This window comes from Puma concolor, chromosome C1 (assembly GCF_028749965.1).
Source record: "Puma concolor isolate L17-30 chromosome C1, mPumCon1.1.hap2, whole genome shotgun sequence".
Lineage (NCBI taxonomy): Eukaryota > Metazoa > Chordata > Mammalia > Carnivora > Felidae > Puma > Puma concolor.
The window spans coordinates 178781571-178803140 of NC_141674.1; the positions used below are offsets into that span (position 1 = coordinate 178781571).

At 38.6% G+C, this 21570-nt stretch overlaps 1 protein-coding gene across 3 annotated transcripts in view; it reads left to right on the forward strand.

Annotated features, from left to right (window-relative positions):
• The first annotated feature begins 402 nt into the window (after nt 1-402).
• NAB1 (NGFI-A binding protein 1) overlaps nt 403-21570 on the forward strand; it is a 43171-nt gene continuing 22003 nt past the window's right edge. For 2 of the 3 annotated variants that reach the window (XM_086719158.1, XM_086719159.1), the window contains exons 1-2: nt 403-540; nt 10941-11778. In XM_086719158.1, the coding sequence (XP_086575284.1) occupies nt 10960-11778 (819 nt within the window). In that variant the 5' untranslated portion in view covers nt 403-540; nt 10941-10959. Of the gene's footprint in view, nt 541-578; nt 736-10940; nt 11779-21570 lie in introns of those variants that run through there. The other variant, XM_086719160.1, reaches the window with a different exon arrangement.

The window sequence follows — 21570 nt, forward strand, 5'->3', positions numbered from 1 at the left end:
CGGCGGGAAGAGGCCGAGCCCGGGTCCCGGCGGCCGCCGCCCCCGCCCCCGCCCCGCGGCGGCCCACGCCGGGATCTGCGTCACTCGGCCGCGCGTGGGCGGGAGCCGGAGCGGCGAATGTAGCAAGAGCGGAATCTCCCAATGTGACAGCGCGCGGGGGGTGGAGGCGGCGGAGGCGGGCGGGGGAGGGGGAGGGTGCAGCGCGCGCCGGGAGGAGAAGGGAAGGGAGGAGGAGGGAGGACGCGGCGGGGGAGGTGCGGCTGCCACCGCCCGCGCGCCGGAGCCCTGAGGAGCCGCCGCCGCCAACGCGGCCGAGCGGAGCGCCGTCGGGGCTGGCGGGCAGGAAGGAGCGGCGGGTCCGAGCTGGGGGGGAAGCAGGGAGAGCGCGCCCACCACCTTCCCTTCCCCCCTCGATGGGAGCGGGGGCGTCCCGGCCGCCGCTGCCGCCTGAGGAGGGAGAGCTGGGGGCCGTCACTTCGGAGTTGGGGCTGAGCAGTCCTCGCGGGAGAGTGTGCCAAGACCGCTGCAGCCGCTGGCCGAGTACGTACCTGCTAGCTGTCTGCCAAGTGCGAGACGCGTTGGCGCTCGTGAGGCGGCGGGCGAACTTGGGGCGGCAGAGTCGCCGGGCCGCGCGGGCACTCGGGGGCCGGCGTCCTGGGGAGCGGGCCCCGCGCGGCCGCCACCGGAAGGAGAGGGCGGCATCTGGCTCGTGTGGGCGATTCCCGGAGAAATTCGGTGCGCCGGGGCAGCGAGAAGAGGGCGAGCAAGGCAGCGGGCCTGGGTTGTGCGTCTTTCCTCCGAGAGAGCCGGGGTTGCGAGTCCATTCTAACGCGACTGGGGTCGTCGCGCGGGGCTCGGGGGTGCGTGGTGTATTGTGCGTGGTGGGTGTTCGCGCTGGCCCCTGAGTTTTGCAGCCACCTTCCCCAGGGGGGGATCTTTTTGTTGATTTGTTTACTTTATAGAAATGTTACACTCAGTCTTAATTTTTCTCCTGGGTATCCTCTCCTTCCAAATGTAGTTTTCTTTTTAAAAGCGGAAGGAGAGTTTTGCTTGGAAGTGGCTTACAGAAACTTGGCACCAAGGTGCAGGGAAGCGAGAGACTCGTGCTCACTAAGGCCGAGTGTGGAATTTGCAAACACATGTGGGACATAAAAGCCTTGGATGCAGGCAGAGGTGTGTGATCTTATTCATGGAGAAACATTGCAAGTGCTATCAGGTTTATGGCTTTCAATCTCAGGGTTCACAAGGCTTAAGATATGAAACGACACTTCCAAGTAAGCCTAAAAATATAAAAATATTCCGAGGTCTTGGAAAAGGATAATTGAGTTGGAAGATGCAGGTATAGATTCTGCAGACCAAGTTTGCAGCCGGTGATCTGAAGGAATCTTTGACTTGCATGTAGCTTTATCCCACCACGCTCATTGAGATCCGTGAGGCATGGAAAATTTGGGGTAACTGTCAATTTCAGATTGCATCCCAAAGAATTGACTTGGAGTAACCTGTCACTACCAATTGGTTTGCCAGTGACGTGTCTGCAAACTCAAGGAGTGCAAAGATCAGAAGCTGAGAGGGAAATTCTCAGATCTTGTTTAAAAATATTTTGGCAGTTTTAATAGATAATATTAGATTGCATAGGAACAGAGGAACAGAATTTAAAATAGATTAGTCACGTAGGAAATGCTAGGCTGTTTTGTTAGAAAAGTGTGCACACAGTGAATTACCTTTTTAGATTTTCACTTTTTTGAAGATTTTCCCTTGTGAAACATACCAAATTATGACACGTCACAATTTATGTGTGGGTTTTAAGGAGAAATATTGGAAAACGATGCATAGGACTTTCTCTATTTTGGGTGAAGGCTTAAAAGAGCTGCTTCTAACCTAAGTGCCAGTAGAAGTGGGCTCTTAGATTCAAGGGTATCCTTTTTCCTCCATCTTTCAATATCATTTGAGACATTTAATATTGTCCTTTAATTAAGCTTAAAAATTATGTTATACCCCTAGGTATTAAAATACATATAAAAGTCCTCTTAAGAATGTATAGCTGTCTGGCAAGGTCAGCCTTCTTTGTTCTTGTTGGGGTGTTGGATGCTGGAAAATTAGGTCTTGAAAGAAAATAATTTCAAGGAACCATGGGAAAGTTTCTTGTTTTAATTTTATTAGTTTAGCATCTTGCACAAAAGTTAATATGCCATCCTGGTATTAGAAAAATCTCCTATTCCTTGTCTCTGGTGATTCTCTGTTATATGTGAATGAATCCATATTAATAATAATAACATTGAGGCATTGTAGACTTTTAATTTTATTTCATTCTGCCTGCTAATTGTGGATGTAATTAAAATGACAGAAATCCTTAGGAATACTAAACCTGATAAAAGAAAATTTAGTGAGTTTGTGTGTCTAATAAGTAATTTGATATATTAATTAAATCTCATCCTTTTTCAGAATTATTGATATAATTTAATCTCAGCTAAAATAATTTAAAATTTTCCTTTTTTTGTGACTATTAAGGAACACCCATTTTCCTATAGGAAAGTTAATAGATTTTCATTCCTCTGAGAATCAGTTAAAGCTTCCGATATTTTAATCACACTTTAAGGACATAATGGTTTATTATTAAGGATTTTGGGGGTTTGCATTGTGGATGCTCTGAAAGAAGAAATTAAATGTATTACAAAGTGGGAGAGACCTTTGAAGAATCTATTGCATGAGCTTTAAATATTTAAAGTAAAAGGTAGTTGAATGGAAACAAATATGGCAGGTTTGTGTGTCTCTTGACCTAGACTCTTTTCTAAGACTTGGGTCTCATCTATTCCATTAGAAGTCTGTTTATTTTTGTTGGTGCTCTTCATGTGCATTATGAATATGATGTTTTATGCTTTATATTTCTTTCATGGAAAGGACCATTTTATAATGTTTTGAACAGTTTAGATCTTGCTAATGTATAATTGTCTCGCATATGAATATTTCATCATGGAGTTCTTTAAATCTATTAAGGAATAAATAACCCCCATTCAGGCATAATAAAAGGTCCCTAGCCCCTTTGCTTTGGATTTAGTTTTATCTTACCTGCTTCTTTCATACTTTTCAGTAGAATGAAGATTAGCACAGTTACGATATTAAATGCAAATTTCCTTTTTGATCTGACATGTTCAAAAAACTAGTACAATAGTAGAATGTCTTAAACTCTCTTAAACTTAATAATGGAACAAGTGGGAAATCAGAGAAGTTGATGCTGGGAAAAAATAGTAATCCTCATCTTGTCAGAATTCTCACAGCTAAAACATACCATTAGGGTTTCAAATAGTTTGTCATTTCTCAATACATTCTGTTTAGGGGGCTGCACGTTAATTTGCACAGTACATTAATTTAATTTTAAAGAGAAATTTCTTTTTTTTTTTCTTTCTTTAACATTTCTTTATTTTTTAGTGACACAGAGAGACAGAGCATGAGCAGGGGAGGGGCAGAGAGAGAGGGAGACACAGAATCCGAAGCAGGCTCCAGGCTCCAAGGCATCAGCACAGAGCCCGACGCGGGGCTTAAACTCACGAACCGCGAGATCATGACCTGAGCCGAGATCATGACCTGAGCCGAAGTCGGACGCTTAACCGACTGAGCCACCCAGGCGCCCCAAAGAGAAATTTCTGAAAAAAGTGTTAACATTTATATACACTACATGCATTCTGTGTGCTCAGAGGACAATGTTTCTTGAATGATTTGGCTGTGAGTTAATTGAAGAATTTCCAGCCTTATCCTATAAAATACCTATGTTAATGCGTAGTTATTGTTTAATTGAAAAAATAAATATAATATACTGTTTTTCTAATTTAATAGATTAAACTTAAGCATTGGATACTTTAATTAAAACTTTAAGGGGTCTGTAAGACATTTTTCTCCAGCTTCATTCAGAAATCAGAAAAAATCAATAGGAGGGAACATTTTAAGTTTCCCAAATTACGACTAATATCCATTAGGAGCTATATGTTTAATTCAGAGCTATGACAGCAATGAGATCCAAAATACCTTAAGATCACTAAATGCTTAGTAATAAATGTGTTTAAGTAAATTATTTGGCACTTGGAACATACAGGAGTTAGTGCCTAGGCCAAGTCTGCAGTCTTAAGTGTAAGCCGTGATGTAACTAAACTTAATTATTTTAACTTGAGTTGTAGGACTAGGACGAAAGTTAGAATTCATTTCCTAGGCTTAAGGCTCATCCATTCCTAAGCCCAGTTCTGGCTTTTCGTAAACCTTTTGTGTTTCAACCTGTGTCCTAACCCACTGAGCCCTTCTCCCCAGGCCCTATACCTTTAAGCTACAGTCTTCCGAACTTGGTGGTACTTCAGAGGCTTTAAATGCGGTCTCTACCCTCAAGTTTCCTGTTTTTTCCTTACCATTTCCAGTCCCTATCTTTCATTCCTTTGGCACACACTGGATCTCATCTAGATGTTAAGAGGAAAACAGTCTGGTGGAACTAATTCACCTTAATCTGTAAATGACTCATGAGCTAACTTCCCAAGTTTTTTTCACATTTTTTATAAATCTGTAAGAAGCTGCTGTTAACTTAGACAATTTTAAAGTAAAAATTTCAGGCTGTGTTGGGAGGAAGGAATTTATAGTCCTTTGCATAAAAAATCAGTCACATTTTACTGGGATTTTGCCCTTGCTTTCTCCTCACTGCTGGAAGAGTCTCTCCTCTTTGGAATGCCACAGACTTCACAAAAGTGTGTATATTTCCTATGACATGAAGAGGAGGATTCAAGAGTAGTGATTATGAATCCATTTGGTATTTGTTATTTGAGGATAGCTTCGATTGCATTTTTATTTGTGGAAATGGAGGGAAAAGACTTTTCTTTCGTGATCTCTTAAAATGCTGGTGCTGGGTCTGGACTAACACATGAAGTATATTCTAACACTAATCATGTGTAGTTTCTGCATCAGGGAATGCATCCTTTGATCTCTTGGAAAAATAGCCATGTTATGGGAATCAACCATACAGCCTTATGAGAAATAAATATTGAGGATGAGAGAATGTAGGAGATTATAGGGAAAGTAACAGCTAAAGCACTGTTACTAGATTCGAAATTCTTCAGGACACCAATTTACACAGAGAGCATCCCTTTTGGTATGTGAAAGGGGGCCAATGATCATATTTTGTCTCAAATGTTGGTTTCATTCAACAGCAGCCTTCATAAAGACTTTATTCTACATTGAGCACTTTGCTAGGAACAGAGGGGGATAACAAGGCCTGTTCCTACCCTCAGGGAGCTTATAGCCTGACAGTAACCTGTTCCGCAGAGCCAGGTGGGGTTGCTTCTCTGTTCTGTGGCTTCTTATGTATAACACTTAGAATGGCATTTGTCACAGTGTTTAAGTGTCTGCTTATCTGTCTTCCTACTCCCTCTTAATTCATTCCCCATGAAGGTCATCTTTCTTCCAGATCCCCAGGACTAGGTCAGTAACTGGCATATTTGAATAAGTGGGGGAAAAATGAGACAGGAAGTAGTGTGGGGTTCAGAGAAGGGAGAGGACACCTACGCCAAGGGGGTGTGGGAAAGGCTTTATGGAAAAGGCTAGTGGAGGTGGGTGGGAGGGAGCGTGCCTGGCACAGGGGCAGGGAAGTGGGAGGCACATTCGAGGAATGCCCGGTGTATCAGTTTGGCATGAGCACAGGGGCATGTTTGGGACCAGAGAGAAGGCTGGAAAGGTAGGTTTGGGTCTGGGATGCCTGTATGAGTAGTTTGGATTTCTTTCCCTTGCAGTGGGGGCATTTGCACAGGTGGAGTAAAGAGGAAGATCTTTAGGAAGATAAAGTTGGTATTGCAGTATGGGATGTATTGGAGGTAAGGGGGAGCTGTTTTCAATGTTGAAGCAAGAAGCAGTCAAAACTAGAATTGGGTGCTTTTGAGGCAGAGAAAGAAAAAGGGTGGTGATGTGGTTTAAAGAGATGAGGATTTGAGAAAGGAAGAGGAAAACAAAGATGAAAGAGTAGTGGCGCAACTAAAGAAATAAGAGTTGGGAAGAGTAGATTTGGGAGTGTGGAAGAAGGGAGGAAAATGTGAAGTTTTGACAATTTCCAGGTAGTAGTTGAAATGCGAAATTACCAGAAAAATGATTTGGTCTGATGGTTCTCAAACTTTTCAGTTACGAAGATTATTTTTTTAATTAAAAAATTGCACATGTTCATTGATATTTTTTAGTATTTTTGAGTGAGAAACGTATACTGTAATGACAACAGCTACTGTGACCACTTCGACCACTACTGTGAATTTGGTTACACTTTTTTTTTTTTTTTAATTTTTTTTTTCAACGTTTATTTATTTTTGGGACAGAGAGAGACAGAGCATGAACGGGCGAGGGGCAGAGAGAGAGGGAGACACAGAATCGGAAACAGGCTCCAGGCTCTGAGCCATCAGCCCAGAGCCCGACGCGGGGCTCGAACTCAAGGACTGCGAGATCGTGACCTGGCTGAAGTCGGATGCTTAACCGACTGCGCCACCCAGGCGCCCCGGTTACACTTTTAAATAAGTTTATTATTTTATTAAATCACAAGGTGTTTACTTTCATTCACAAAGTAGGCCTGTGTGAAAGGCATGTTTTTTACTCACTAGCCAGTGCTTGTTGCACATTTGCCAGTAACCCCACGGTCCCTGGCACTGGTCCAATCTTCAGATAACGATTTGGAGGTCAGTCTGCTTTTTGTGATAATTGAAGCCTGGGAGTGGTTGAGATTCTCTTTTGATGGAGAATATGGAAAGACAATAGAAAAGAGATTTAATGTAAAAGTTGAGAGAACTCTTGTACTTAAGGAAGGCATTGCCATTACCAAAGTCAGGTATAGAGTGTTTCATGGAGTTCTGTCAAGCTGCAGAGAGGTTAAAGAGAGAGGCTAATGATAATAGCTGCTTGAGAGTTTTGATAGAGTTGTAGGACCAGGAGGCAGGCTGAAACTTCTTGGAATGGATTCAGGCAGGTTTAAGGGAAAGGTTCGTTTCTCTAGTGACCAGTAAAGGCCTCTGTCCTACACTAAATGCCAGAGAAGTTTTGTTTCCTGTAGCCGTATTAAGTGCTTCGTTGTGGTTCAAGGACAAAATGGTAGGAGTTGACCTGTCAAGTTTTCTGGGCCAAGCTAACCCCTTATTTTATTGAGCATAATTCGAATCTGACAGGTGACTGATGGTATCCAGTAAGGAAGCAAAGTGAGTTTGTTTTTAAGGTTCTGTAACAATTATTACCATTAAAAATAGATTAATGAATAACAAATGGCCTTAATTGAATCCATTGTTGTTTAATTCCTCTTCCTCTTGAACTGACCAGGCTGAGAACATTCAAGCTAGTACAAGTGGAGGTTTGCTGTATATAGGCAGCAGGCCTTTGGTTGAGATTTTGAATGCAGTAAAAATTAGTAACCGGTTTCTCTTAACTTTGGAATTCATAAAAAGGTCAGACTCACCATGGTTGTTTCAGCATCCTGCAAAGGCCAGGTAGCAGTAGTTTTCAGCTGAGTAGATTTACTATACTATTAGCTACCTGCTTATCGTGTTGTCGTTCGGATCTTTTTATATTTACTAAAGATTGGAGAGATGTAGATAGATGCTTGTTCTTGACTTGTTTGACCTTCATATTGAAGCATGAATAGATACAGCGTTTGTAAAAACAGAAAAACTCATAAGAATTTTCTTTTAAATCAAATCAAGTTAATGTATGAAGTGGTGGGTGTTTAAATTATCACAACTGGCTTTTGTAAGAAACTGAAACATTCTCCTAAAGCAAAAGCTTAAGGTGAAAACTCCTTTCCCAGCAGTCAGTGTGGGCCTTTAGAAGCCTCCTGGGACTCTAAATAGTTGACTTATTTATCTTTCATCTGGTATCTTGACTTTGGAAATGCACATTTGGTCCTATCAGTCATTACGGAGGCAGTATAATAATTACTGCTTTCTTAATGGCACTGCTTTCTTACCCCCTTAGGAACTAGAGGGTTTCTTTTCTTTCTAGGTAAAGATGAGAAAGGATAGACATTTTAAATTAATATTTTCCAAACTTATAGACTTAATGTCAGAAGAATAAAACTTAAGTTTGGGTCTTTAGTTCTCCTTAAGTTTTTTCTCTTTTATATTTGTCTAACATATATTCCTTTCCTTTCTTATTGCTAATAAAAAGATTCAAAAACTATTCTTACAGATTTTCTCATGTAGTCTTTCCTTTATTGTATAATTTGGGGGAGCACATATGATGAAATCATCACAAACCCTGCAAAGTTATAGTCCGTTTATTAAAAAGATTGTGTGTGTACCTGTATTTTTTTTTTGTATACTCTTGAGCTGAAAGTCTTTGAAGCTCTTGCATTAGGTGCATGATGGGAAAGGAGGTTTCCTTTTTTCTACCTCAGACACTTTCTAGAAGTCCTTCTATTTGGTATAATGTAGTTCAATACGGACTTTATCTTGCGTCTGTAGTTCCAAAGAACTGTGTTCTTAGGTTTTAGTGTCCAGCTGGATGAAACGCTCTCTCCCTGGAGAGGCTCCCTGGAGTGGGAGGGCAAGCAGATCCTCTTGTGGGTGATTTGGAAGATGTGAGAATGTTTTTATCCAGAGGGCTGAGGTGGCATGAATATGAAGGTAGACTTAAAAAATCTGGATGATCACAATATGTAGGAGTTTGTGGTACCCAGAAGGTATACTAAATAGGGATCTTCTAGTGTATGTTGCCAAATTTATCAAATCATGAGTCTCCTAGGGTACAACTCTGTGACATAGGAAATTGTATTTTTTAGTAGCACCCCAAGTGATGGCTGCTGCTCCCCAATTAAATTGTTTTTTTTATATCCCTTATAAAGGGATATAACCCTTGGGGACAGGTCATCAAGTCACCTGGCAATACCCTTGTAAAATAAAGAACCATAAAATTTGAGGAAGTCACTAGTTGATCCAAGCAGATTGTGGATGACACAGAGGTCCCCTTAGAAGTCAGTCCTTAGGGTGTTAGGGAGCTACATTCTTCTTCAATGGGATGACTGAGACAGGATTTTGTATAGCATTCTGGTGAATGACATAAAACAGAAGTCCCAAAAATTGAATGACCTCCTGGCCTTTAGAGATGTTCCTAAGACTCCTCTGCTTGCCTTATCTCCCAGTTAACTGTTGTTCTGTACAATTTTGAGTTGCAAGTGGAGCTTCCGTTTTCCTCTGATGTACATACTCTTTTGGCTTTCGATAACTTTCTCCATGGAGGGCTATAGGATACTTTTTAATCCTAAAGGAGTAGGTTGATTACAACATGTTTGTTTCTCTTATATGGAAGTACTTGGCCAACTCCTCTTTGTATGTGGGAGGTCTCCAGGCAACTGTGAATAACTTTTAAAGGCTGCTAAGAGGTCAAGAAGTGCTTTGCTGGGTCTTGTTCTGTCTCTTTAAAAGCAGGCTTCTCTGTCTTGATTGGGTTCTAAGAGTATGTTTCTTCCTGGACTCTGTCTTAGGCTCTCCTCTGTTTCTTTGGAGGGCTGTTCCACTCTCCCTTTTTCCATTCTGTATCTCTAACCGTTATACACACTTAGGCTCCAGTCTGTTACTTTGCATGCAGGGCATATCTATTTAAGCATTCTACCTTACGCCATCTTCAAGTGCCATATGTTTGAAAGAGAATCTCATCATCCTGATTTTTCTGTATCCCCAATGCCTGTCGCGGTTCTTAGACTGTAATCCTGTAGTCCTCCATTAACTCTTTTCGTGGAATCACAGAAAGTGTCAAAAAATGGTAGCCATTTCCTTTCCTTCATCACTTACATCTAAGTGATCACCAAATCCTGTCATTTATTTGTTTGAATTTTTCCTCCTTCTCTTTTTCTTGGTTCTTAAATTACCACCACCTTCTATCTTCTCACCTCCAATTCATACTGAAATCTATCTTCCTCTGCCTGCCAGACTAATCTTGCTAATTTTTCTTCATAAAATGGGAATTACTATACCAATTTCGCAGGGCTGTTGAGAGGATTAAAGATCTTCTTTGACTTATAGTTGGGGTAACATTCCAGAAAGTTGTAACATGTCATGTGTTGAAAACGGGTTTAATACACCAAACCTAACTGAACATCATTGGTTAGCCTAGCCTACCTTAAACGTGCTCAGAACACTTACATTGGCTTACAGTTGGGCACAATCATCTAACATAAAGCCTAGTTTATAATAAAGTGTTGAATATCCATGTAATTTATTGAATACTAAAAGTCAAAACCAGTGGTTGGCATGGGCACAGAATGATGGTAAGCATATTGGTTGTTATCCTCATGATTGTGTGGCTGACTGTGAGCGTTGGCTCACTGCTGCTGCCCAGCATTACAAGAGAGTATTGCTAGCCCAGGAAAAGATCAAAATTCAAAATCTGAAGCATGGTTTCTACTGAATGCATATGGCTTTCGCACCATCGCAAAGTTGAAAAATCGTAAGTCAAACCTGTAAGTTGGGGACCATCTGTAGATGTAATGTAAAGTATTTGTCATATTGTCTGAGGCAAAATAAGTATTCGGCAAATGGCAGTATAACATACTTATTATGTCCTTCTGAATTTGATTATCCTTCACTTCACCTCTGTATTCATACCATGGAAGCAGCAACGTGAAAAGTCAAAAATAGAGGATATAGAGCCCTGTAAGCCTTGGTTTGAGTCTTAGACTTCTGCTTAACTAGTTGTGAGATTTTAGGCAAATTACTTGCATTCTTTATAGTTTTCACTTTAAAATGGAAACAATTATATTGACCACTAGGATTGGTAGGAGAATAAAATGAGAGAACTTACGTAGAGGGGGGATGCTTCCTTAACAGTTGCTATGCAAATGCTCCTTGTCTTTGTTCTTCCCACACTGTATTTGTAAATCCTGTGGTGTCTGAAAAACAGGTTTAAGAATTTTGGAGCAAGTGAGATGAGTATTTCCTCTCTTCTTCTTGCAGGTTAAGACCATCCACAGTAATGGCTGCAGCCTTACCCAGGACCCTGGGGGAGTTGCAGTTGTATAGAATATTACAAAAAGCCAATCTGCTGTCTTACTTTGATGCCTTTATTCAACAAGGTGGTGATGATGTCCAGCAGCTCTGTGAAGCTGGAGAAGAGGAATTCTTGGAAATCATGGCGCTCGTGGGCATGGCTAGCAAACCCCTTCATGTCAGAAGGCTACAGAAAGCTTTGAGAGACTGGGTTACAAACCCTGGCCTTTTCAATCAGCCACTGACTTCCCTGCCTGTCAGTAGCATACCCATCTATAAGTTACCAGAGGGATCACCAACGTGGCTGGGGATATCCTGCAGCAGTTATGACAGGAGTAGCAGTGCCCGGGAACCTCACTTAAAAATCCCCAAGTGCGCTGCCACCACTTGTGTGCAGAGTTTGGGACAGGGGAAATCAGATGTGGTGGGGAGCTTAGTGCTGCAGGGTATCGGGGAGTCCAGACTCTGGCAAGGCCACCACGCCACCGAGAGTGAGCACAGCCTCTCTCCGGCAGACCTTGGCTCCCCGGCTTCCCCGAAGGAAAGCAGCGAGGCCCTGGACGCTGCCGCCGCGCTGTCTGTGGCCGAGTGTGTGGAGCGGATGGCCCCCACGCTGCCAAAAAGTGACTTGAATGAAGTGAAAGAGCTGCTAAAAACCAACAAGAAGTTGGCCAAAATGATCGGGCACATCTTTGAGATGAGTGACGATGATCCACACAAAGAGGAGGAAATTCGAAAGTACAGTGCAATATATGGCAGGTTTGACTCAAAGAGAAAGGATGGGAAACATCTCACGCTTCATGAGGTAAAAGCCCACATTTTTCTTTGTATGTGTGTGGTAGGTTTTGTTCCTTAGAGGTAAGTTGGGTAATATTTTGCAGCGAAGGAGATACACTCCCTGAAAGCAGTGTTAAGAACCTTTAGGTGTTCGCAAAATATGAACTCTTTTATGAAAATAGACCTTGTTTATTGTGTTGGGGTGTTTTTGTGTTGGACTCAAACATGTTGAGCTTTGGAACTACGGTGTAGGGGAAGAATTTAAGCAGGGAAAGCATAAAGTCTGTGCACTTAGAAGGCAGTTTGTATTTTAATGAAGAAATAAAACAGGGTTTTAAATACAACCATTTATAAAGCATTTTTGTAGACATTTTTTAGAAAAAAAATTTGTAAAAAATAGCTGGAACTTAAAAGGAATTTTCAGCTAGCATAGAAAATAAAATTATATTAGATGAACGTTATTATTATAGGTTTGAAAATTGTTTTGGTTTGACATTTGGCATTCAAATTCTCATCATTGTATATTTGTAGCACTCTGTCCAGAAATATCTTCCTTAATTAGAAGAATGCATATATATCTCTTTTGCACGTACTTCCTTTCTCTTCTTGTCCATCTGGTCAGTGCATCATCTTTAAGATTTCACTCAAGCATAAGCTTAAGTCTGTTCTGATATGTTTTCCCACAAGTAGAATGATCTCCCTTTCCGTTTCCATTTTTATCCCTACGTATACTACTGTCATAGTAACTTCGGCACTTCATTGTACTTATTTGAATACTAGTCTGTCCCTCACAGTTTACTTTGGGTTCCTTCAAGGCAGAGGTAATGTCTCATTCATTTTTATATCTTCAGAGTCTAACACACTCAATATGTGCTTAGAAAATAAACACATTTTCAAGAGTTAAAAAGGCGATTTTATTGCTGATTTTTTAAATAGCTTTTATCCTGTAAAGATTGAAAAAATGTTCAGTTGAATATAGTATTCCATGTAAGAAACGTTAGATTTTTCTCCTAAGATTTGTACTTTAACACAGAAAAGAATGTATACTTACTGCAAAAATATTCAGTCCTTACAAAAGGATGTAAAGTAATTGAATCTGTAAACTTTCAGATAGTTTTCTTTACACATACAAATAAGGGATCATATTTTGCACACTGTTCTCCAAATTCCTTTTTTTTTTTAATTTTCACATTGGTATTCCTTTTTTTTTTTTTTTTTTTTTTAAAGTTTATTTGAGAGAGACAGAGCAAGTGGGGTAGGGGCAGAGAGAGAGGAGACAGAGAATCCCAAAAAGGCTCCATGCTGCCAGCGTGGAGAGCCGGATGCAGGGCTTGAACTCAGGAAACTGTGAGATCACGACCTGAGCGGAAACCAAGAGCCGGATGCTTAACCGACTGAGCCACCCAGGTGGCTCTCCAAATTCCTTTTTTTTTTTTTTTTCCAAAAAACTTAACAGTACACTCACAGTAGAATATACTGTTAGATATCTTTCCAAGTAAGTAAACGTAGAGGTGCCTTTTTAATTTTTGTGTTGCATTATATTCCATAATGTGAATGTGCCATTATTTATTTATCTGAACCATTCACTTGTTGGTGTCATTTAGGTCATTCTATTTTTTTGATACTATGTATGGTGGTACATGAATATTATACACTTGGTCCTTTACAGACAGACTCATGCATATTTTTCTATGGAATAGCTTCCAACATCTAAAATTATGGGATCAGAGAATATCTAGATTTAATATTTTAGTAGATACTGCTAAATTGCTTTCTGCAACTTCTATACTGCCATTACTATATGCAGGTATCCATTTCTCCACACTCTTGCTAATACTACAATATCATTCTTTTTAATCTTTGCCAGTCTAACAGATGAAAAATTTTCATTGCTCATATTTACTTTCCTTAGGGAGGATGAGTATCTTTCTATATGTGTAATGGACATCCAATTTTATGTTCTTATCCTTTGTTTTAATGTTGGGGTTTTTCTTAGCCTCTAAAAAATTGATTGGATAGAACTTTTTATATTTTAAGGATATTAACCTTTTGTCTCACGTTGTAAACATTTTCACAGATTATCATTTGTCCTTTGACCTTTCAGACTCATTGCCATACTGAAGTTTGATTTTATGTAGTGTTATTTACTGATCTTGTCCTGTTTGATTTCATTAGTCTAACTCTCTATTCCTATACCAGTGTAGAGTTACATTAATTAGTATAGCTAAATAATATATTTTGGTATCTGGAAAGGCAAGTGTTCCTTCAGTAGTCTTGTTGCTTCTGTTTTTTTAGGTAGCCATATGCATTTCTCCTTTCAAATGAAATTTTTAATGCATTTGTTAAATTTCCCAAAATTTTCTGTTGGTATTTTTATTAGAAATTCCTTAAAGGTATGGATTCACTTGGGAAAAATTGACATATTTACAATAATGAAAACGCCCATACAATAAGTATAGTGTCTACATATTCCTCAGTAATTTTATAGTTCTTTATTCACATATCACATAGGTTTTGCACATTTTTTGTTAGGTCAAGTACTGCGTATTATATATATGCATGTTAAATGTTTATTATATATTTAAATTTATTTTGTTTAATACAGGGTATGCAAATATATAGGATTTAAAAGGGATATAATTGTAAATGAAATTTTTTTCCCCACTTTTTTTTAATTACTATCACTGGCTGATTTTTGTATATTAATCTTTTTTTCAGCAATTTCACTACCTCATCTTTTTAAATGCTTTAGATTTGGATGCATAATGGAGCTCAGAATAAGGAAATTGGTTAGTAAAATGTCTTAAAGTAACAGTGAATCTGTAATTTGATATATGTTGGGCATATCCTTTTGCAATTGTTATTTGTATTGTGGCCATACAATAACAGACTCACAAGGATTTAGGAATAGATCCAGAAAATACACTTAGTGTTATAATTCTGATACACTTTGACGTTTTCACTACCTATGAATTAATAGAGGAGTTGTTGTGGTTGTCATTAGTAGAAAACAAAGGGCAAAACATGTTGGCAGTTTTAGTTTCATGCTTTAATCTAGTTTTTATGTGATTTTTTTTAAACATAGCAGATGAAACACAGAATTGAGCCAGTATTATTATCAAAGCAAACGTATGTTAAAGAGATGACTTTAATAAACCAAATCAACCTCACTTTTTTCTTTTAGAAGTCCTAACCTACTTTTAAAAGAGAGAAAAATTATTTCACACTTGGTTTTTGCTAAAGGGTTCTTTGCTTCTGTAGATAAATAGGTACAGATGGTATTTAGGTAATGAGATTATCGTGGGTTTCCCAAAATAAGAGAACACTCAAAATGAATGCTAGTAGGCTGAGATGTGGGGGTGGGGGCTTTAGAATATGTGGCTTGTATTTTTGAAACTTAGACCACTTGTTATTTGTAACTCAAGTATGTGAATCTGGTCCAAAATTATAGCTTAGGATAGATGTTTATGAATCAGGATGCTTCCTTCAAACTAGTAACCATTCAACAGCTTGGTGGAAATTATGAAATCTTGAGAGAATTAAAAGAGAAGGTGCTACATTAAGTGTACCATCTAAGTATGATAATTTCACATTTTCTCACTTGACTGTTTAAAATGAATGAAAGATATTTGAGTTTTTTCTAAATTCCTAAGATTAAAGAACGATACTGGTTTGTCTTCAATTTCCAAATATAGAAATACATGATTTACTGTTAATTCACTGTTCCTGTTTGTGAGTTTTCTTCATATACACGCAGTGGATACTGTTCTTTCAATCTTTCAAGACATAGAGCTGTATGTAGGTCTTTAGTGGATGAAAATCAAAAAGTTATCTACACCTGAAAACATTTTTTCAACTTTCTCAGGTACTTAAAATTCTTTTTTCTTGTATGTATTTTTATATTTCTTTCCAAATGCACTATACATGGGCAGTAAAGAATTACAGAATTAATCATTGTTATAAACTTTTTTTTTAAGCTAAAGAATCAGCAGTGGTCTTAAGACCTGGTTATATTGATTTAGCATAATTCCCAAAGTTTTGATATGAAGTTATTTTTTTCCAATTCTGATTACTTCTCTTTTTATTTATGATTTCGTACCCATGAACTATTTATATGTTTTTTTATTTCCAAATATGAGGGGTTTCCCTTAATTATTTTTCTAATGATTTTTAACTGAATTACAGTGTGGTCAGAACACAAGGTTTGCATGATGCCAAAGCTTTAAGATTTGTTGAGATTTTAGTTACAGTTCAGTATGTGGTGTTTTTTTATGTGCTTCTGTAGCTGTTGGTAGAGCGTTCTGTGTCTGTTTTAACAAGCTTATTAACTTCACTAGATCTTCTAAAGTAGTATTTTATTTCATTTCATTTCATTTCATTTCATTTCATTTCATTTCATTTCATTTCATTTCATTTCGGTCTGCTTGCTCTATCAGGAAGACTTTTGTTTGAAAATCACCTACTGTGATTGTGGAGTTGTCTGTTTCTCTTTGTATTTTGCAGTAACTATATCAATCTTTAATAACACATTTTGCTTTAAAAGCCTATTTTGGGCACACCTGGGTGGCTCAGTTCGTTGAGCATCAGATTTTGTTTCCGGTCATGATCTTGCAGTTTGTGAGTTGTGCCCCACATTGGGGTCTGCAATGACAGCCTGCCAGTGCAGAGACGGCTTCAGATCCTCTGTCCCCCTCTCTCTGCCCTTCCCCCGCTTGCGCTCTGCCAAAAAATAAATATTAAAAAAAAAGCCCATTTTGTTTGATATTAATATAAATACATGTGCTTTCTTTTTGTTAGTAATCGCTTTATGTTTTCCGCATCCTTTTACTTTCAGTTTTTCTGAATCCATGTTTTACATACATCTCTTGTAAATACCAATAGTTGGATTTCTTAAAAAAATCGAGTCAAATTTTGTCTTCTCACTGTAATATTTGACCTTTTTACATTTATTATAATGACTAATATTTTGAATTCATTCCCCTTATTTTATATTTCTATCCTGCCTCCCCCTCTTCAGATCTCAGGTTTACTATTTGGAATTAAGTTTCCTTTAGCCTGAGGTACATGTTGTAGAATTTCTTCAAAAAAATTTTTTTTAATGTTTATTTTTGAGAGACAGAGACAGAGTGTGAGCGGGGGAGGGGCAGAGAGAGAGGGAGACACAGAATCCGAAGCAGGCTCCAGGCTCTGAACTGTCAGCACAGAGCCTGACTCAGGGCTCCAACTCACTAACCACGAGATCATGACCTGAGCTGAAGTCGGAAGCTTAATCGACTGAGCCACCCAGGCACCCCATATTGTAGAATTTCTTAATGAAAGCCTACTGACCTACCCCAACCACTGGAATATAGCTTAATTTTGCCCTCATTCTTAACTGCTGTTTATTCTGTGTATCAAATTCTATATTGTTATCTTCCCTTAGTAATTGAAGATACTTCCTTGGCTTTTGGTTTTCATTATTATGTTTGCAAGTCAGTGGTCATCTGACTACTGGCTGCTTTTGAAATCTTCTGTTTGCCTCTCCCTGGTTTTTTTCTCTCCTGATTTCTCAGTTTTTCTTGGTCTTTTCTTTACTGTATTATTCATGTCATGTTTTCAACTCTTTTTATTTCTTTAAATGAAATCTTTGAGAGCTCATTCTGCTGTCATTTCTGCTGATTATTACTTTTGATGCCTTGTTTCTTTGGATGTTTTATGATTTCTACCATTCATATTTCTTGGAACTGTGGGAATGTTTGGAGGTCTGGGAAGAAAATGGATTCTCCTAGAGGTTATTTGCTTTTGCTTCCACTAGGCACCTGTTTTCTGCACAATACAAGTCTGGGACCCCCTGAAAAAAATTCTCAGCCCACTTAGTGTGAATTAGGGCTAAAAATCATGTGAGGGCTGATTTGGAGTTATGAAATCTCCAGAGAGTATCTTCTGTTTTCTCCCACTCATAGTAACAAGGGTCAAAACAGGTAATTTCCCCAGCACTCTCCTGGGAGTACAGGTGTATTTTTAATTCAGGCTAATAGTGGGTATGTAGTGCTTTGGGATTTCAGCTTTGTGGAGGAGGGGTCTTAGATGCCTCACCTTTAGTGGATCCTGCGTTTTTCTTCTTCTCTTCCCAGAGAGATGTTCCCACACTTCAGGCCGTGAAGACTGAAACTCAGGGTCATCTGGTTTAGCAACTGTCCTCAATTTACTCCTTTGAGATACTGTCTTCATTCATTTGAGCCTGACTAACCCTTACTGTTGTCTTGCTGGCTTATTGATGCATTTAAGATATTTTTCCCCTCCATTTCATCCAACATTTTTTAGTTGTTTCCTTTGAGGGGGCCAGTCATTCCCTCCCTCTGCTGGAAAATGAAAGCCTTGAATGCCTTTGAGCCTCCCTATCACACAGCGTTCTCATGGTATTTTTATGCTAACAATGCTCAGTGGAAAGTCAAATCATGTGATTGTTAAAGATTATAATTTTAACTACCAGTAAAGGAAATTTTAAGTCTAGTTATAAATGATAGAAAGCTAACTTCAAGAAATATTTTACATCAAGATTGAATGGAATTTTGGTGTTTTTAGCCACAAAAAGAGGAATTGGAGGAAGTAAACAATTAGAATATTTTATACTTTTAACAAAATTAGACACTTGGAATTTTTAAAAAGCTAGTATGGTACTGCAGTGACTACTGTATTAGAGTATTTGTATAAGTTTTCGAAATATATCATAATATTTATTGATTTAATTATTAATTAGTATGAAGTCTAGAAAACACAGAAAATACATTTTTGAGGGGTAACCTTGATGAGTCAGCTTCTTATTATAACTTGGAGTGGGCCATAGTTATTTCTGCAACCTCAGTTTTAATACCAGAGGTCTCCCTAAGAGCCTGGAGTGCTCAGTCTACTTTTTTTTTTTTATCTTTTAAGCCTGAATTCAAGTAACGAAGGATGTGTTATGTTTGTTTGCTTTTTTGGTTCCTGATAGGATGGTGGAAAGAATACCAAATACTGTTTTCAGTTTATGTTGAAAGGTTATTTTCTCTGGTTGTGCATAAGGTGGTACCTCTAAAGTGTTGTCAACTAAAATATCTTAATGACAATCAGAAGTTCTCCATACTAATTTAGGGTTATCAATACAGGAAAGACCAGGCTACATAAGAAGGAGCTTGAGAAGGACTTCAAGGTCATTGTAGCTACTACTAAGCCAAAATTGAAGTAAATTTATTTAGGAAATCATTCTTTAAGTATATTTCACTTTTAGCTCCATTAACACTGTGCCTTTCAAAAGCACTTAGGGAAGAAATTGGTCTATTGATGATTCTTTAGGAAGAGGGGAGAAGACTGAAAATACATTGCTTCTATTATGCTCTCCTATTCAGTTGTGGATTTAAAATAGGAAGCCTGGGGTTGGGGGGGAGGGTGTGCCCCAGCAGAGCTCAGTTGGTTAAGCAACCAGTTCTTGACTTAGGCACAGGTCCTGATCTCACAGTGGTTTATGAGCTCAAGCCTCGCTTTGGGCTCTGCACTAACAGTGCAGAGCCTGCTTGGGATTCTCTCTCTGCCTCTCCCCTGCTCACTTACTGGCTCTCTCAAAATAAATAAATAAACATTACAAATAAAATAGGATACTTGGGTTTATTATAACATTGTCAGTAGCAAAATTATTTGAGAATAAGCCAGTGTAAATTACAGGTGGAAATCTGGGGAGGAGGATGTAAGGTATGTAATTTATATCATATAACATACTCTTTTTAAAAATATTTTTTATTTTTTTTGAGACAGAGAGAGACAAAGCATGAGCAGGGGAGGGGCAGAGAGAGAGCAAGACACAGAATCTGAAGCAGGCTCTAGGCTCTGAGCTTCAGCACAGAGCCTGACACGGGGCTCGAACTCACGGACTGTGAGATCATGACCTTAGCTGAAGTCGGATGCCTAATCGACTGAGCCACCCAGGCTCCCCTATCATAACATATTCTAAATGGTTTCAGTACTTAAGTGGAAAAAATAAAGCTGTTAGACTAAATTACAGGAAAACATTTATGTATTATTAGGGTGTGAACGGAATTTCTATGCTTGGCACCCAAGACAAAAATTATAAGGCTGATGATAAACTGAAAAAGGAAAATACCTCTGCACATGAAGAGTTAATGTTCTTAAGTTCCTGAAGTCCATAAGAAACAAAATAGTTCAATGGAAGAAACAGGCAACTGCCATGAGCAAGCAGATTTTAAAACAACTTAAAAACATTAAAAAAGGTTCAGCTTAGGGTGCCTGGGTGGTGCAGTCGGTTAAGCGTCCGACTTCAGCCAGGTCACGATCTCGCGGTCCGTGAGTTCGAGCCCCGCGTCAGGCTCTGGGCTGATGGCTCGGAGCCTGGAGCCTGTTTCCGATTCTGTGTCTCCCTCTCTCTCTGCCCCTCCCCCGTTCATGCTCTGTCTCTCTCTGTCCCAAAAATAAAAAAAAAACAAACGTTGAAAAGAAAAAAAAAAAAAAAAGGTTCAGCTTTATAGTTAAAGAAATGTGAATTATAATCAAATGTCACTGAAAATACATTAAATTGGTAAAGCTTTTAAAATAAAATAACCAGTGTTAGTTAATTCTGAGTAATGGATCTTCATATAATTGTTGATAGCATTATGATTTGGAGCAATTTTTCTGGAGAGTAATATGGTGAAATATGTAAGTTTTAAAATGTAGTATGTTTTGTGGCCTTACGAGTTTATTCATAGGAATTTATTCCAAGAAAATAATTGAATATGTGTGCAGAGATATACAATTAAGAATGTTCTTTGCAGCTTTCTTTGTAGTACATGAAAAACTGGGGAGTTTAATGTTCAGAGTGAGGTTGATTTAAATAATATATTACTCTTAACTATAATGGAATATTTCTAGTTAGTAAAAATGAGATCATAAAGAATACTTAAATTCATTTATCAGTTTACATGCCACGTGCTGATGTAAACAAACCACCTTTCTGCCTTAATACGTGATGTACAAAAATGTAGCGTATGTGAGAAAAGGCAATTGCAAATCTATATTCACGTGTATGTTTATATGTTCACAGACAGATAGTAGACTATATACATTAAAATGTTAGTAGATGGAAGGTGTGCATTCTGCATTTATTTTCTTGTTTTGCTTCTATTTTTGAAAATTTAAATGCAGATGATTTTTATGAATAAAGTGGGATGCCTGGGTAGGGAGAAAGTAAATGCCTGCCTTTTTATGAAAGGAAACCAAGAACTAAGAACAACTTTGTGCCACGTGTGTCTCCTCATTTATCTCTTGTTAAAATCCCTTGAGGTAGTTCCCGTTTTGATTATCCTGTTTTTGCCTCTGAGAAAACTGAGGCTCTGAGAAGATTTTACATGCCCAAAGTCCTACAGATGCTAAGTGATGGAGCAAGACTCCTCTCAGATCTGTCTGCCATCAAAGCCCATTCTCATCTTGCCATCAGTCATGTGTGGAACCAGCATGTTTCTTGCTTTTTAAAAAAGTGTGATATACCTCTTCGCAGTTCCCTCCATCAATTTAAGTTGGTAAAATTATGTGAAAAAAACTTTTTCTGATTTATGAAAAAATTAATAGGTTTTGAATTTAAAAGGTAACATTTGCTACTTTAAATTTCATTACAGAATGTTTTGTCAGGTAGCAACTCTGTATTGGCATTATTTAACACTTTGATGAAAAAGTAGAATTTGATGAATTTTAGAGAATTACTGACTCCAAGACAGTGATTTTCCTTTTTGGTCCTAATTTGTGATAACTCTGGTACTAAGTGATTTGATAAATATTTAACTCCAGTCATCTAATTTTTATTCCTTTCTAAGAATTT